The following is an 18,949-nucleotide window of genomic DNA, read 5'->3' on the forward strand; positions in this document are numbered from 1 at the left end:
CTCTCCTACTTTTATTTTCCCTTTCTATGTTTTCACTTCTTAAATTATTTTTGCATAATTATTTTAAAAAAAATATAGCCATGAGTTTGTGTTGTTTGTTAGCGTTTTGTTATTTGATCTTACATTTTTTTTCCCAATATTTTAAGTTTTTATATTTTTGTTCTTTGATGGTCTAGTTTTTTTATAAACATAATGTAAGGGCTTAAAATGTTAAAAAGTAAAAGTGTATGAATCTAAAACATGAGAAAAAAATATAACAAAATGCAAGTAAATTGTAGGAATTAAAGTTATGCTTTTTAATTATATTTTTATTTTATTGTCAATGATGATTGATCTTTCCTTAAAAAAAATTAGACTAAAGAAATTTAAAATAGCTATTATGGATCAAGGAATTCAATTGAAATTATTTTTTGCTGGAAAATTATCAAAATGAACTTCATCTTTTTTTTATAGAAAATTTCATCTATTTTTTTAAAAAATCATTTACCATGAAAATGTTTATTTGACCTTAAAAAATTATATTTAAAATGTGTATCATCTATTTTAAAAAATGTAAGATTTTAATTGAATTTTATCCTTTAATAAATTAATTATTTATTTTTAAATTAATATTATTTTTTTACATCCTTATTTGATAAAGTGTTTCAATTTAAAAAATATAAAATAATTTATTTATTATAGGAAAATTTGGAAAAAAAGCATATTTTTAAAAAATGCGTTACATTTTTAAATATTCAATTCCTTAAAAAAAGCTTTTTATTTTTTAAAAGAGAGAGTAATATATTGTATTTGTATAACAAAATTTATAAATTATTATAAATTAATATTCTTTTTGATAATTATACATTTAAAAGTACTCTTTATTATATATGATTCAAATAAATTTCAATTTATTTAATTGACTTTTAAAGTATATATCTAAATATAAATTTTATTATAAAAATGAACTTTTACTAAATTAATTTTTGTCAAATAAATTCTTGACAAATAGAAAACTAAACATGCACTAAATATTCCTCATGTATTAGAGTTACTAGCCAATGTATCAACCTATTTACCACCTTTGCTTACAAACATTGGCCAGAGATTTTTTAGTCCTTGTTAAATGGTTTTTTTCTCTAGGAATTAACGCCTTTATTAGAATAAAAAAAAACTATTAGAAAGCACCTACAAAGGAAAATTCATGCAACGTGATGACAAATCATGTCAAGGTATAAAAAAATCTTACACCTATTGGATGGAATATAAAAAATATTAATATCTAAATTATCATTCGAAGTTAGATATATAATCTTGCAGCAAATTTATTTGCTTATCTAAAAACATAATCAAACATGATTGTATATTCAAGAGAAATTTTTTGATTTTCTTGATAATTTCAATGAGGGGTGGTTATCAATGAATTATGTTGGATGAGTAAGCTTTAAGAGAGTTAGAATAAATGTTAATTTTATCAAACTTATTATTCCAACATATTTTGATTCATTCAATGATATCCAATAGTTTTGTAGCGACGATGTGATAATCAAGATATTTTGAGAAGCAATTAACCCAATTACCTTGATTGTCTAGAATGAAGTCATAACAAGCAATAACACATACAAGGATCCAATTGAAACTAGGAGAAGACCATAAAGACCTTAGGAATAATTTTTCATAAAAAATTGAAAAGATTACTAGCATGGAAAAAAAAAACAAAAGAGGCAATGACCAGTAATTTTGAGTGTTTGAGTGGACTACTCTATCTCTATGATAGAGGCCTTTTTTATTTGCAGGAGAATCTTACTTAAGGCTCTTAGAACACACATAATTGCATTTAGAACCCAATAGAATTTGAAATCACACTATAGGTCTAAAGGCCCTTCTTGTTATTTTTTATGGACAAAAAGACATTGTTGCCCTTAATAAAAAAGAAAGAAATAGATTAAAAGTGGGAGGAGTGAAGACACAGAGGAAGAGCGTCTTAGCTCTCTAGCTCCAAGAGTTGAAGGTTTTTTAGTTCCGATGGTGTGGAAAAACTTGTAAGGTGCATAAATTTTAAAATGTGTCAATCCTAATTAGTGTTTTGGTTCAAATTTTTTCTATGAACTTTGATTAAGGTTGTCATCCACTATTTTTGTATTGAAATTGGAAAGAGTTTAGAGTTAGACGATAAAGCTTAGTGAGCTAAGTGACTCTTTGGTGCGTACAAGGTAAATTTAGTTGTTTAGATGAATCATTAATTTAAATGGTGTCATTATTTTGCATGTCAGTTACTGGTGAAATAGTGACACAGATTGGTCTTCACTCATTTAATATGTAGCCGTTACATTTAATGGAATAATTCAATGGGAGGTTTTACATGGGATAGTAGGGTATATATGAGATTGACTTTTTGTTGTACAAAATGCACAATAATGTTGTTAAAATCAAAATTTTATTGGTGATTTCACTGCTGATATAAATTGTAAGTTGATGAACTATGCAAGTTGGTTGTGAAAGTTTTAGAGTTGATTAGTTATTATAAAATAATAATAGTTGACTTGTTCGTATTGAACTTTGACATGTGAATTGAATAAAACATGATGCCCAATATGAAGAAAATCTACCATCAAAAACATTGAAGTATGTGTTGTACGAACATGAACTTTGAGTTGTTTATGTTAAATGTTGAGTTGTGTAAAATAAAAGTTAGGTTTCTGTATATAGACATTTATTTAGATTAATTTTTTATTACAAGTTAATACAAGAGATGGCAAGTAGTACTAGAAATAAATTTTGTTTTTTCTATTATGGTTGTCAAGTTGTGAGGAGTGTTAATAGTAGTATAAGGTATGGGGGTGGAAATGTGATTGCAATAACCATAATAAGAAGATTGACGTATGCAGAGTTGAGATCATTTATTTCATTAGAAGTTTGTCATGGTGATAATGAAAGTGACATAAAGTTTATAGTTGTAATTGATTCAATCACATTGATAGATCTTCTTGATAATGTTAGAGTAGAACAATTGTTTGAGTACAATAGAAGAATTGCTTATATGTCTATTGGCAGACGGGTTGTACTTGAAGATGATCCTCAAGAGTAGATGTTGACATTTATGTCAATTAAGTAATTCTTCACTTGTCCAATATAATGAAAATGCCTTATAAGAAACACTAGATTATATGTTGTACAAACACGAATATTGACTTGTTTATATTGAATGTTCGGTCCTGTAAAATAGAAGTTATTAATATAAAGCATTAATGATGTGAAAATATTCATAAATACATGATAGACTAGTTTTTATCATTTTCAAATAGAAGTTCTCTACTTCCACAGCATTGGGATATTGATTTGGAAGGTTTACCTTTCCCAACTCTAGAAGAAGCATTCCAATAGCTATTGCAAATCATAATTTAGCCATCTATTGCATTGTTATTCATATTCCAGAAATGAATGCTAGCAAATGCAAAAATCCTAATCTAGTATAAGAAGTGCTTACATTCTACATTTTTTTATGTGTAGGAGCAACTATAATTATGTGTATAGATTTGTTTCCAAGTAATATTTTTAAGGTAATTAACAATGGTAGTTATTTTTTGTTTGTATATAGACAAGAAATTCTTACATGCTTTAAATATAGTTTCTAACTTTTTGTACATATTAGACATGAAATTTAATGTAAAATTTTATGTGAGTACTTGTTTTAGCAGTTAGGCTAGTACTAACATGAAATTATCCATGCCTGATATAAATATTCTTATTATTTCAATGAAAGCATATTGTTCCTTATGGACTTTATATATGTTGACCATATATGATGTAAATGTTGCAGGTCATTCATGAACATTATGTTGAGAATTTATGGACATTTTATTGTTCATTATTTGCTTGCTTGTATATTTTACTTTAAGTTAAATTATGTCTACTAGATGTGTTGCAGATCATTCATAAACATTGTGTTGAAAATTTATAGATATCATGTTGTGCATGCATAAATATTCTATTATTCATCCTTTACTTGCTTGTATATTTCACTTCAAGTTAAATTATGTCCACTAGATGTATTGTGCATTTATAAATATTATATTGGAGATTAATGGATATGATGTTGTGCAAACATAGACATTTTGTTGTTCATCCTTTACTTGCTTGTACATTTTACTTAAACTAATAAATAAATTAAACATTGATGGATACTATCTTGAGATTTTATAGATCTTTTGTTAAGCATTCATGGAACTTTTGTTATCAATATATCAATTGAATATTCATGGACAATGTCTTGAATTTTATGGAACTTGTGTTGTGAATTCATGGACATTTTGTTATCAACAAGTCAATCGAACATTTATGGACATTGTATTGAGATTTTTTAGACCTTATGTTATGCATACATAGACATTTTGTTACTAACATATCAGTTGAACATTTATCGACATTGTCTTGAGATTTTATAGACCTTGTGTCATGAATTCATGGATATTATATAGTGCATTTATGAATATTGTATTGTGAATGCAAGGACATTGTCATCAAGTACCTTAATATTTAATAATTTTATTTCACTTTTACTGAAATATAAACAAAATTCCAACTACAAAAACAACCAATTTCAAATTAAAAAAAATCTTAAAATAATACATCATCCAACTATTAAAAACTAATTTCATAATCCTATGATTTTTGTTTTCCTTTGGTTGCTCTTGTAAATGCAAGGACACATTCAGCTATGACATTATTAGGATGCTCTACTAGGCGCACAAAATGTCACACCTCATGTTTGATAGTTTTTGGGTTGTGTATTTAGATATGGTAAACAAAATATGGTCAATATTCACAGTATTGTTCCAGAATTTATGCCATGTAATGAGATGTTCTCCACAATCATCACCGCATAAATCGTGTAATAGAGTGAGATATGAATCAATATTTATTTTTAAAAAAATTAATATGTTATACCAATATAATTTACTTGTTATCTTGCTTGAACACACGTGGATAAAGTATGTCAATTTTGCACCCCACCTCAGATAGTTTTGGCTTCACGTTGAGCAACATTAATTTAAAATGCCTCTTCTACAAAGGAAACAGGTAAGGCAACATGCACGATAAATGTTCACAAATGCATAAGTAAAAGTTCATTAATTCATAAGTCAACTTTCATAATTGACAAGTTAATGTTTTAAAACTTACAATATTTGCATCCATCATTGTTTGGCCCTTGCATATAGGATTCTTGAGGCATTTTGCCAACTTCCATTTCTTTCTTGCTTTTTTCATCTCTTCCTCCTTAGCCGCCAATTGCTCATGATTAATCATAGAATCAAAAACATAAAACTTTATTGTCCTTGGCTCCATCACAAAGCAAAACTAGTAGTTTCTAACAACTATATGCTCAAATAGGAAATCACAGTCTCCCAAATTATATCCCAGATGCTCTGACATAATTTGCTTTGTGTTCTCATCAATATTCCAGCATAATGGATTTGTTATCATCTTGCCGTAAATTCAGTATAAAAAATGTGACACTACTCAAGATGATTGCTCCTTTTATTTAGCTACAAAAGTCTTGCTGACTATAGTAATTACCTACATAGATCTGGACTTTCATTGTTATATACGAACATTTTGTTATAAATACATGGACTTTCATTATTAAATACAAGACTTAATTTTTTTTTACATATACTCAATTACTGATCCACTTTACTGGTCTAAGAGAATGTAGCTCACTCTGTGTAAGATAGTAGTCATACATTTGGACAAATATCCTATGGCATATGACCAAAAAAAAAAATAAACTACTTTGCAATAAAGCATATTTTTTCCAAATTTGTTATTAAAAGGTTTTTCCATTTACTTTTCACCATCCTCTACTGTATACCAATCCATGCTTGTCACTAAGTTTCCTCTACTTCAAAGTAATAAGCGGCATTCATGGATCTCCTGACTTTTCATTTCTCTTCATCAACTACTTTCTCTTCATATGCATCTATGTCTAATTTCTCCTTTTTTTTTAAATGTTCGTATGCATCTCCCTCATATTTCGCTTCTTCTTTACCCTATTCAATTGCATATTTCTCTTTATCACCCTCTTGTTGTTCTTCTATTTCTATGTTTTTATCCTCCTCTTAATGTTCTTCTATTTCTACATCATCCTTATCCTTGTCATCTTCCCTATCTACATCCTCCTTATCATCCTTATCCTTTACATCTTCTTCGTCCTTATCATCTGCCACATCCTCATCCTCATCCTCTTCTTGTATGATAACTCGCTCGATTGTAGCTCTAGCAGCTCAATAGCCATATAAGACGTGACTCTCTTCTATGCTTCTTTCATTTCCTACACAACATACAATGTCTACTTATTCACAACAAAATATTAATATTTCACAACAAAAGGTTTATAAATTAATATTGACAAAACACACCTTCTCCATATAAGCCTTCACTCTAACATACATTCCTTCATATCCTGCACAATAAAGGGTTCACTTATTCACAATAATGGGATCATAAATATTGTTAACTTAAATTCTTACACATCTTATCGTGAAAGGCTGTAATTAAAGATAGGTAGGTTGAGGCACCGGGGTTGGCACTTGTGTACAAAGGGCCATAGCAGTTTTGGTGCTCAATCTTGACCCTTTCATTAATTTTTTCTTCGGTCTAGTGCCCAATTGCATCACTAGCCAAGGTTTATAATAAAATTTTGAAGATAGAAAATATAGAATATCAGTTTAATGTCAAAATAATTATAACGACCAAGGTTTAACATGTAAGGTCTCTCTCATTAATTCACAATTAACTCCAAAAACTAAGGTAATCATGTGACTAATTCAATTGAATTATCAAGTTTATAAAATTTACATAAACAAGATCCCAAGTTTTCAAACTTGAAATACTATAATATCATTTCATAACTCAAATCAAAGCAAAAACATATTTATGGAAGCATGGGATAGCAATTTGTACCAAAGTATTTGCATTTAAGTAAAAAATAGTAAAACAGTGTAGAATATATGAGGTACGCCGTGGATTTTCTTCTGTACACCACAGCACATCTTCCTCTACATCATGCGTGATGATGCAATGTATAGGATAAAAGCTTCTATTATTGTCATTTAATAGCAACAAGGGTGAAACTCTGGCACGCCCTTTTTGTTTATCTGACATTCAATTGAGATGATTTAGGTGCCTATAAAAAGCTTTTTCTTATCTTTAGTTAATGGTATTGGTCTCACATTCAAATTATTTCTCAATTAAAAGTTAAAAACCCATTTTCAAACTTATTTCTTTTTCAATCACAACACAATTTGGGTGTCTGATTTCAATCCAGGTGCTAAAAGCATAAACTTAGTCTTAGAACACACTTAATAGACTATTAGACATTTGTGCAATACACCACAACTCATACATATGCACAATTACAATATTTTTAGTGCTAAACCCCTTAACAATGAAAACAAAAAGGGGGAGTCTCATTCACATTTAACTATATATATATGTAATTCACCATCAATCATAAATATACTCCTCACTCACTTGCACTACTATTTTAACCCTTTTTAAATATATTATTTAATGCTTGCATAATTTAGGGCCCAAAATATATAATTTAACTCAAGATTCACATAGTGCAAGTAAATGAAAATATGAAATCTCTTAGTCGGCAATATCATAACAAATTATGCACATAATTTTCAAAACAAACAAGGCCCACAAACTACAATGGATATCCTAGGCCTTAGGATGTTCCCTCGATCTTGTCCTGATGAGCTAGTTTTTGTAATAGTTAAGAGAGAAGAGTGAGTACAATTACTTAGTAGTTAAGGTATATTTAACCTATGCTAATGCATATCAATTAATTAGAAAGAAAGTGGCATAATAATTTTAAACTTACGTAAAAATATCAATTCACTAAACACGTTTTTGGCATAATATATCATTAATATCACAAATTCATGTAATATCATCTTGGTAACTCATTTTCACATTAAAACAATACTAAACATGTGCTTTCACAATAATTTCATCACAAGGGTCACAATATAAACAACCATGTGCCCTTTATCACAATATGCATGATCACACTTTTTTTATAACTTCCTTATGCTTTTGATATGAAACCATTGGCTATTTTATTGTAGACTCATCCATATGATGAGATTATCCTAGCCTTTTATGCATCAGAAGCTACCTAGCTAAGGTTATTTAACTCAATTGTGAGTTATGGTTTCTCCCAAATCTTACACTATGGGGTGTCATTCTCCATAAATTAGCTTTTTCATCGAATAAGTGAAAACTAGATTAGGTTCAAGTTCCTTAATACATAATGGGACAATCCCTCATCAAACAAGTGAAACAATAAATTTAAGTATATCCAAGTAAACCATCAAGCTGCAAATGACAGTTATACCACATGGATTTAAAATTACTATTTCTTTTCCTTGGTGAACTCCCATCTCATCAGATCATGCAATGCATAAGTATAGTGATTCATGGTAGGTATATTACTTACAATGTTCAACATGCCAAATAGCTTCATTGTATTATATACTTAGTCATTTTTCAATTTATCATGAAACTTCACATATCATATTCTCACACATTATCATTATTTTATCATATAACTTACTTTTTATCTCATTCTTGTAATTTTAGCACATACATGTATAATCATGTAGATATTTATAAGTGCATAACATTTCACAATTTACAAATTGCCTTATGACAATTATTCATTGTACCATAATACTTATCCATAATATATGCCACAATTACATTACAAGCAATTTTCACATATTACATTAATAGTTATTAATCAAAATAACTAATTAACACACACAAAAGTATAAAAAAATTTCCTTTAGTTATCTCAAACCTTTGACAGGTCAAGGTTTACCCCTTACACAATCCTTCTAAAGCTATTTTAAGCTTGAATGGTGTTAAATTGTGATTAATCAACATTTCATCACATCAACAATCATCAATATTTTCATTAGCATAAATCTCTAATATCCAACTCAACACTTCCAACACTCAAAACCCAATGTTCTTCTATATAGGGTTACCCATAGGGTTTATTGGTTCTCTTTATCTCACATTAGTTTCATTAAGTTCCTATATTACAATTAATGACATTTCAACTCCCCTAACAACTTTAATAAATTTCATTTTTGGATATTAATGGCTTTCACTAACCAAATACTCCTAAGGCCTTTAATGTTAGGTTTAAATAGTCTAAACAACCTATTAAATTTATTTAAGTCAATGGATTCAAACCTATAACCTTTATCAACTGAAAATGATCTTACTCAAACAAACACTTACTCAAAACTTTGAGAAAATAGAAAAGGATGGAAGGAGAGGGCTTAGGATACTTACCTTAAATGCTTACAGGCTTCAAAACATCAAAAATCTCCCTTAATAACAAGCTTTAGCATAGCCCAGTTCATGCTCTTTTGTTATCTTGCTCAAATTTCCTTTTCTCTTTATTTTTTTAATTGTAGAATGCTCTTATTTCTATAGGATTTTAACTGTGTGCCATAGCGCAGCATGTGGTATAGAGAGCTCCACTTCATGTTTTAGTGGCTTGTGGTCCATAGCGTGTGGCACAGAGGCATTTATCCTTATTTTTCTCCCATTTTAAGGTTTGAGTATCTTAACTTTGCTCCAAACTCAATCCTCAGGCTGAAACCACAACTTAAAACATTCGCTAGGACCCTTTGATGACACACCACATTATTTACTTAATTAACCTTATTTAACATAGCTAATAAGGGGATAATCTTTCAGGATGTTATATATTACATTATGAAACATAATGTAGCTTACTAATAAGAAGTAAAGCATCCTCCAATGTATTTTGGTGCCTTTGACTTCCCTTTCTTTACATGCTCCTTGTAGAGCTAAATCTCCTAATTCAACTCTTCTAATACAAAGCTTGCCTAATTAAATTCTGACCATGCATTGTTTGTACAAGCCATCATCTTCAACACCTTATTGCTAACTTTAGGACTTCCACCGAGACATAGCAGAGTTCACAGTGTGAACAACAAAAAATGAAACTCAAACTTCTCATTCTTAGACTTTGAAGCTATCTTGTTCTTTAAATCATTTGATGTCATTACTGTATAATTTTTCTTCAAGTTTGCTACCAAGTCCTTGTTACAATTCAGATCTACTACTCGTCCAGGATTAGGTAGCCTTATAATTTATTGAATGTCTCCTGCTCTCACTAGTATTGTTTTCCTCTTTATAGTCATTTTCTTTATTAGAGGATTATATGATCACAATATCTCCCATCATAACTCTCTCAAGATCTTGACACCTTCAACATCCATCAATTTAGCAAAATCCAGTTGCCTTAACCTTCTCTTTTAAATGCTCATTCTCTTTTATAGTATCCCAATTTCCTTAAATTTTGATGGAGAACGTCGAGTGTTGAAAGGAATTTGATTTTTTTTTTGGTATTCTCACATCTCTTTGTTTAATGGCCTTCATTCTATATGGCTCTCTCTCTTCTTTGCTCATTTTTTTCTAGATTTCACTTGACTTTTCATTTGAGTTAGCTACTTTCTTGTATTTTCTTTTATTATTCTCTAATAGTTTTCTCCTAAACTCTTGTTATCCATTAAAAGAATGTGGCTTTTTTGGTTTGTTCAATGATGTTTTATATTATGTACCTACACAAATTAGCAATGCAAATGTTTAGAGTTAACAAGTTTAAGTATTGATAGAGTTAAAAAGTTTATAACTTAAACTTTAAATATTCACAAGTTTAGGTTTATCCTTTCCCAAGTACAAGTCTACAACTTCTAACTTCACATATTTACAACTAAGGTTTAATGACAGCAAGTGAAACTTTCATTTTTTTTTTTACAACTATAAGTTCACAATTTTTCAAGTCATAGATTTACAAGTAAAAGTCTAAAATTTTTAATTTTATCTAATTAGAAAAAATGTTCAATGACAACAAGTGGAAGTTTTGAATTTTACTATTATAAGTTCATAGTTTCACAACATGTGTTAAAATTTTAATAATTAAAACTCTGTTAGTAGTGAAATTCTTATTCAAAGTTAATAAGTTGTTGGCCAACTTCACAACAACTTAGAGTTCATGTATTCACAATTATATATTCACAAATTCACAAGTAGATGTCTAGAATTTCTAACTTCATATAATCAAAAAACATTTTCAATGACACTAAGTACATTAGAAGTTTATAGTTTCACAATGTTGGGTTCACATATTAACAAGTAAATATTTACTGGTAGTAAAATTTTTGTTCAAAGTTGACAAGTTGTTGGCCAACTTTACAAATTTACAATTTCAAGTTCACATATTCACAACAATAGGTTCAAAGATTTACAAGTAAAAGTTCATAATTTCTAGCTTCATGTAATCAGAAATAATGTTCAATGATACCAAATACAAGTCTTGAATTTTACAACTACAAGTTTCAAGTTTCATAATTTTAGGTTGAAATATTAATAGGTTAAAGTCTACTGGTATTGTAAGCTATCTTCAAAGTTAAAGCCCAGGCAGAACAAGTTCATAAATTTACAACTATAGGTTCGTATATTCACAACCATAGGTTAATATATTTACAAGTCAAACTCTATCAAATCTGAATAAAATGAAAAGAAAAGCACAAAATCTATAAAATCGAAACAAAATGTCGATGGCTGAAAAGCTAGAGCATTTACAACATTTCGAGCAAGGAGGATAGTATACCTTTGTAATAGCAACTCATTTGGCATAAAGAGGAAGAAATAGGCCAGCCTTCTTCACCAACGAGAATGTGTAGGAGTATTTTAATATTTCATCACTTTGCTTCTTCTTTTCACAAGCCTCCTCCATGATTGCTAGACAAATCACCTTTCAAACACCAAAAATGAGTTCGCCCAAGTCAAGAACATATCGATCCACCTTTAGGCTTCATTGTGTGGATGAGAAAAACGATCATTGCTTCTTGCTTCACGCGTGATTCTTTGTTTTCAAATGAAACGAGGGCAAATGTATCTTTTCATCCATAAAATATTGCAAGAAGGACCCTCAAACTTGCAATGTGTTTTTCAAATTCTATTGGGGCTTTAAATGCAATTAGTTATGTTCTTGGACCCCAAGTGTCCCTTTTTTTCAAAAAAAAAATCTTATCAACAATCTTATTCTTTTTTTTTTTACCAACAATCTTATTCCTTCTTTAAATGTTTTACAATCTATTATCTTTGACTATAACTAAAGCTTTTAATTAGTTTTCTGCCTCCTCCTCTTCTTTTATAAAACTAAACAATTGTTTTTTATGTTTTTTTTTTCCCGTCCTAGTTTTCGTCTTCGTGCTGTCCTTTTTGTTCTTGATTGGGGCTGTTGCCGCTTCTGGAACACCCCAAAAAAGGGGGTAAAAAAAAACCTTTTCTTCTCCCCCATTCAATCAAACCGAACAAGGAGGGATCACGGTCTACAGCCTCCTGTGTCTTGTACAAAGTCCGCAATTCGAAGGGAAGAGGACGTGGGGGGAGACCTTTCTTTCTCCGCCAGCTCCAGGTCTTGATCCCAAAAAAAAAAAAAAAACGAATCTGAAGTTACGGAGTAGTGGTAATTAGTGATGAATTTTTCTGCTCCATCTGTCGTTCCGCCCCACAATTCCTAACCCCAATATGTTCAATCCTCCCTGCAATCCGCTGCCCGATCTCTCAACAGCTCTCTCATCCCTTAACCACCTCATTCATCTCTCACACACCACCTTTCCCTCTCTCCCCTCTCTCTTGCGATCGCACTCTCAAAACCCTAACCCCAATCTCGTACCATGCCCTTTCAACTATCACCACCTCATGCCTCCTGAGTTCCTCTTTCTTCACTACCTCCGTTGCCCTTCCTCTCCCCACTCTCTTCCTAATCTCGACGATCTCCTTCATTCTCTATCTTACCCCAAAACCCTCGACTTCAATGTTCATTCCCGCCAACAAACTCTGCATGATCCTCACGCTGAACTCTTATTCTCTTTGGAGGATTACCTCGACTTTGGTTTCAATTTCTTTTACCATGATTGCCCTAGTGTTGTTACTTCGTCCGACGTGGATGCTATGAAGAGAACATTTACGCTTCCTGGTATATTATCAACTGAATGCGTTGATTTTGTTGGGGCTGGTGATATAGAGATTACTGAGCAAAAGCATTTGGGAATTCTTCCCTCCGAGTACTGGACTCTCAACAAAGAGGTCGAAGCTTGGAATGATTATCCTACTACATACTCGTGTGGTGTTCTTCGTGCGATTGTTGGTATAGGAATTGCTAAGGAATGTGATTTCATGAGATGGATACTGGCAAATTCGCCTGGATATGGTGTCGTGATTGATATGGCTATGCGAGAGCATATATTTTTACTGTTAAGTTTATGTTTGAAGTCGATTCTCAGAGAAGCTTTAAATACGTTGGATGCGTTGAACCATAATCTTTTGGAGTTAAATTGGGCGAGTATGAGCTCTGAGTGTCCCATTTTGGTTCGGTCATTGACATGGTTAACATCAGAAATTTCAATTTTGTATGGTTCAACAAAGGGAAAGCTATTTGTTCTTAATTTGTTTAAGATGTGTATTTTAGACGGTGCATCAGCTCTGTTATTGTTTTCCTTTAGGAAAGCTGACATTGAAACCCCCCCATTAAAAGAAAAGTTCCAGAATGAAAATATTGCCTCCATGGAAATGAAGGACATAAAATTTGACATTCTGCAAGAAGGAAATACGCACTTTGGGCAGAAAAAAATTTTGGGTGAAACTGTTTGTTGCCGTAAGGTCTCCGTGTCCCAAGTTGCAGCAGCTATTGCAGCATTACATGAGCGATCTTTGTTTGAAGATAAAATTAAGAGACTGCGGTTCTCTCAGCAACCAAACAAATTTCAGCTGTATGTTGCTTTCACATTTCATACCCCGGGGTGCCGGGGGGCTAATTTAGAAAGATCCCTTGAGTTACGGGAATTGAAAATTACTGGGGAGTTCAAAAGATTTAATATATCTGTATTTAGCTTCCCATAAAAGTTCATGGGCATGATAGATTTTCCAAATGTTTTGAATTCATGGAATTTGCAAAAAGATTCATAATTTATGATTATGCAAATTCCAGTCATCAATTAGTAATCTCATGCAGAATATGCCTTACTTATACTATTCTGGATAGATGAAATTTTGTTATGAGTTTTTCTTTTTCACCAGTTGGCTACTATGTGCGCATGCGTGTTGTACTTTTCACTTTGCTTTCTCTGCATGTTGTATATTTCTCTAAACATTCAAGAGATGTGATTGATCTGACATTAGCGATCATCATGTTTAACTTGCCTCTGACCATTATCAACTAAATTACTGTTGAATACTATGTCTGGAAATAGATCTTTTATGTTTTATCCTTTTCCTTTAGGGTTGCTGAGCATTGTTATTTGACTGAGAAAGCAAGTGAGGAGAGGAAGAAGAGGCCTGATTATAGAGCTATAATTGATTATGACGGGCTTCCACAGCAGCAATCATCTAACATGGTAAATTTAATTTGATGCTAATGAGCAGCAGAGTTTTCTGAGCTACATTTGCGTAAATCATTTTTTATTTGTAATCAGATAAGCTTTTACCCTTTTTTTTTTTTTGGCCTTGTTTAGAGCACCGAAAGTAAAAATGACCACATGAACTAGTTTGCTTCAATGATTTGTTGGACCCTTACTCTTAGTTGAAATCTCTTATGCCCTGTTTGGCATGCTGGAATTGAGAGGATGGAAATGAATATGAAAATTTTATATGTTTGGTTTGGACAAAATTAGGCTGAATTGGATTTCCACATGGAAGTCATTTCCATCAAAATTGATGGAATTGGGTTACACAAGGGAGAGCATGAAGTCCATTTCCACATGTACTGGACCAATGCTACCCTTGGCAGATACTAAAAGTGAGATGGAAGGGAGAGCGGTGAGGACAACAGTGAGGCAACAGGAGGATGATGGCAGTGACAATGGTGAGGACGGTGAGGGTGAGTGCATTGACAGTGGTTTGCAAATCTCTGGTTGAAGTTGGTTGATCCATCATCCTTGTCTTGTTCCCACCTCGTCTTCTTCCCACTTCATCTTCTCCATTTCCATCACCTTCGTCTTCTTTCTATCTCATCTTCATGATTTCCGTTACCTTGTGCCTCTTCTTTCTAGATGGAGATGTTCGACAGTTTGACCTTCCTCAGGTTTTTATTTTGTTTTCTTTCAGTTCCACAGTTTGACAGTTCGGACTTTTCCGTTGAACATATTATTTTATGGCTTTGATTTAATATTATTTTGCTTGACTGGATCTGGTTTTGATGCTTTATTTATGAAGGTGGCTGCAACTTTTGATTGTGGTTGAAGGTGATACTGGATTAGGGCATGTTTTTTGGATGAGGGTATTTTAGAGTTATCATATTATATATACCAATACTAAATAAAAATATCTCAATTCCATGAGTATACCATGCATAATTTTTAAAGTTGATATCCATCTCCATTTCTATATTTATATCCATATCCACCTCGATTTCCATTTCTTTCAAAATCATTTCTGCCAACCAAATGGGCCCTTAATATGACATCATAGGGCTGCTATGATACATTTGCTAACGGCCTTCCTAACTAAGTAGTACAAACTGTTAATAACATTAGAGAAACTAATTCTAAATACTTATTGATCCTTTTTTTTATTTGATGGCTCCGTGGCATAGGAGTAAATGTAATCGTATAATCGTACTCCCTACTAGATGTACTTGATGCATATCATTTTTCTGTTGGTTACAGGAAACAAATGGAGTGAAGACACGGGAGGAGTTACTGGCTGAAGAAAGGGACTACAAACGTAGAAGAATGTCTTATCGAGGCAAGAAGATGAAGAGATCAACTGTGCAGGTCAGAGTCAGATAAAATCTTTTTCTATAAGCATGACTAAATAGTACTGTGACACTTCATTTCTTGTGTAATTCCACTTTGAAAATTTTAATCCAGTAAGCTCTATATTCAATTCCGTTCTCCTTTTGAAGGTGATGAGGGATATAATAGAGGAATACATGGAAGAAATCAAGCAGGCGGGAGGTTTTGGGAACCCTATGAAGGAATCTGATGAGAGTGGGATGTTGCCTTCGAAATCTCTTTCTTGCTTTGACAGAGATATTGAAGCAAAGATTCTAAGAGAAGGCCGTCATGAATCATCTGCAGCAACTGCTTGTAATCCAAGTCATTATGAGCTGAAATCACGAACTAACTATTATAACAAAAACAAAGCTATCGAGGTCCTAGAGGATGCCTCTCCTAGAGATTATGAACAACCTAGACAAGGACATGGATATATAGAAGATCATTGGAATACTGTACATGCACGTTATGGTAGAAAACATGCTTCTAGAAGCCCTGAAGGACCCAAAAGTTATGGCCCACCAAATGACAGTATCAGTCGTCATAGAAAACAAGATTGTTCAAGTAGAAAAAAGCATGATCAGAAGTCAAGATCCAGAGATAGGTGGCAAAGGAACTTACACAGGAATAATGATAGCGATTCTCCCTTGAAAAGTGCATTTGAAGATCGATATGACCCTTCAGAATCTCTTGATGTCTATGAAGATAATGTCTCCTCTGGTACGAAATGATATACGCTGGTGACAGCCGCCATCATTTATAATGTCTTTACAGAACTCTGAAGGGACAGCTTCAGAAGCAGGTAAGTTTTTTTCCTCCCTCTTTTTTTAGGGTTACGTATACCATCTGGCTTTGACTTTATATAGGTTCAAAAAAGTTCTGCTTTTTGATGCAGTTATGTGCATAACATTGCAGTAAGAAGTTATCTGGATTCAGCATATGACTGTATCCTCCTTTGTATCCTTAACTGTGAATTTTGTTCATTTAAGCAAATTTTGCTCTGGTTTATCGTTTTGTTTATTATGGTTGTGATTTTTTTCATAGAGGAAAGCAATAAAAAAAAACAAAGAAAAAAAGTTGGCAATTATAGCAACAACCTATCACCATGCAATGAATGTACATTGAAATTTGCAAGATCAGTGGTGTCTTTTAGTTCAATCCATGATTGTTTTACTTCACCTGAATGTGCACACAAAGAGAATCAGTTATGTATTTTCTTGACGAATCATCTTAGACAGAAGTTGTATTTTTATTTTTATTTTTTTGGTGCTGACATGCTTTGCTTTAGATATTGAACACCTGAACTTCTGAAAGAGCAAAGACGTGCGTTCCTCATTTTGTTGCTATAGATATTGATATGCAATAGGAATAGTGGGCACCTGTAAAATCTGTCATATTTTGGGTGCCTTAACTAGCAATAATTGAAAATAAATTGTACTTGCCACTTTTCGCATATTTTCTTATCAACATTAGCTTGCCCGCATTTTCCCTTCCACATGACATGGCGTTAGACTACACTTGTTTGATGCATGCAAAAAGGCTGGTCGTGCTTTCTTTGTGACCCAGCTACGATTTCATTGCAACAAAATGAATTTGAAATGAAGCTTGTGTTCCAACACTACCGGAGAATGAGATTGCATTCCTTGAAGTGTCTCTACTACTTTCTTTTGCATTGATTTCTGACTTGCTAGAGCTACAGGAGAATTTCCGGTGGGTTAACTTGGTCAATTGTTTAGTTCATTGTAGACAGCCGGAAATGGAGCTGGTGTTACTGATTGTATAATAGAAGAGTTAGGATAAAATGCGTGGAGGAGGGCGGATCCTGTAGGGGAGATTAATTCACCGTGGGAAAATATTCTTGAATCATGATTGCGTGAAGCCCTTCATCATTCTTGCCAAAGGGGAGAGATGACACAACCGATGCTTTTGCGGCGGAAACCACCAAAGCCTTGCTTAAGGCTCAGTTGCCGTTTGTCAAAGCATGTATTCACTTTTTCATTTCTGCCTTTTAAGATATTTCGTAGTGCGAATGAATCGTTTGCTCGGCGCTTTTTGCAAACAGTAGGATTTGGTTGGCTTTTGTCAAAGAATGGACCACTGAAAGCTTTGTTGTGGCTGGTTAATATTTAGGCCGAATTGTTTGTTATATGCGAGTTACTAATAGCATCCTTCAATGCAACTTGTGTGGAAAGGTTTGGACTCTTTATAAATTTAATTTGGATTTTTCAGATTTAAAATTTTTAAAATGATTTTTTAAAGTGATGATTTATCTATTTTTAAAAGTGAGTTGAAAGGCTACTTGTTGGCCCTAAAAAGGTTATTAAAAAAAGGAAAAATGATAATAATTTTTTTTGAAATATATAAATAATAATTTGATCTTTTGAAATGTCATAATTTTTTTAAAGTCTTAAGGGTTTTTCTGTCATTAATAAATTTTTATAAATTATTTAATTATTCTTGTTAAAAATAAATAATTTATAATTTTTTTTATATATTCATAACTTTTTTTTTATATTAGTAATGATGTAACAATAAATAAGGAGTTTAATATGTGAATTTATGATTTACTGTTGTTTTGTTATGAATTTAACAAGAAAAGTTGTAAATATAAGAAAAAAAGTTATAAATTATTTATTTTTAACAAGAGTAATTTGATAATTTATATAAATTTATTAATAACAGAAAAATTTTTAAAGATTTCAAAAGAATTATGATATTTTGATAAATTAAATTATTATTTATATATTTTAAAAAAAATTATTATATTTTTTCATAAAAAAATAAAAATAAAAATAAAACTTAATTAGGTCGATCTAAATTAAATTTGGATGGTTATGGTGACTGGTGAGCAAGTCAAGCTCGTCATTATAAGCTTGAACATGGTTTCCACTTTTAATATGAACTGCATCTCGACGTTAAGTGTTTATGATTTGATTGTTAAGTGTCTATGTTTCTCTACAGTCAATGGCAGAAGGTAATGGTTGGTGTACGAAACTTCTGTATTCCTTAGAGCTCAAGTCAAGGCCATATGACGATTTTTTGTATGTTAGAAAACTTGATGGCAAACATGT

General features: G+C 31.7%; 1 protein-coding gene across 5 annotated transcripts; it reads left to right on the forward strand.

Moving 5' to 3' along the window:
- The first annotated feature begins 12,356 nt into the window (after positions 1-12,356).
- Positions 12,357-18,024, forward strand: LOC129305940 (U11/U12 small nuclear ribonucleoprotein 48 kDa protein). 5 transcript variants are annotated; one of them, XM_054946174.1, is made up of 5 exons: positions 12,357-13,874; positions 14,384-14,498; positions 15,768-15,875; positions 16,007-16,680; positions 16,756-18,024. In XM_054946174.1, exons 1-4 carry the CDS (start codon positions 12,631-12,633, stop codon positions 16,607-16,609), a joined length of 2,070 nt encoding a protein of 689 aa, XP_054802149.1. In that variant the 5' UTR covers positions 12,357-12,630; the 3' UTR covers positions 16,610-16,680; positions 16,756-18,024. The 5 variants fall into 5 exon arrangements, with proteins under 5 accessions (XP_054802149.1, XP_054802150.1, XP_054802151.1 ...); XM_054946175.1 differs by having other exon boundaries at positions 16,794-18,024; XM_054946176.1 differs by having other exon boundaries at positions 17,615-18,024.
- Positions 18,025-18,949: the final 925 nt, after the last annotated feature.

The sequence above is a fragment of the Prosopis cineraria genome, unplaced genomic scaffold (assembly GCF_029017545.1).
Source record: "Prosopis cineraria cultivar Desert tree isolate PC_DT_omini unplaced genomic scaffold, ASM2901754v1 PC3, whole genome shotgun sequence".
NCBI lineage: Eukaryota > Viridiplantae > Streptophyta > Magnoliopsida > Fabales > Fabaceae > Prosopis > Prosopis cineraria.

Excerpts from the sequence above, each read along its gene's own strand:
- LOC129305940 (XM_054946174.1), top strand. The coding sequence starts at position 12,631 with ATGTTCAATCCTCCCTGCAATCCGCTGCCCGATCTCTCAACAGCTCTC. Across the intron at positions 13,875-14,383 it reads CAACCAAACAAATTTCAGCT|GGTTGCTGAGCATTGTTATT; the intron begins GTATGTTGCTTT and ends CTTTTCCTTTAG. Across the intron at positions 14,499-15,767 it reads AGCAGCAATCATCTAACATG|GAAACAAATGGAGTGAAGAC; the intron begins GTAAATTTAATT and ends TGTTGGTTACAG.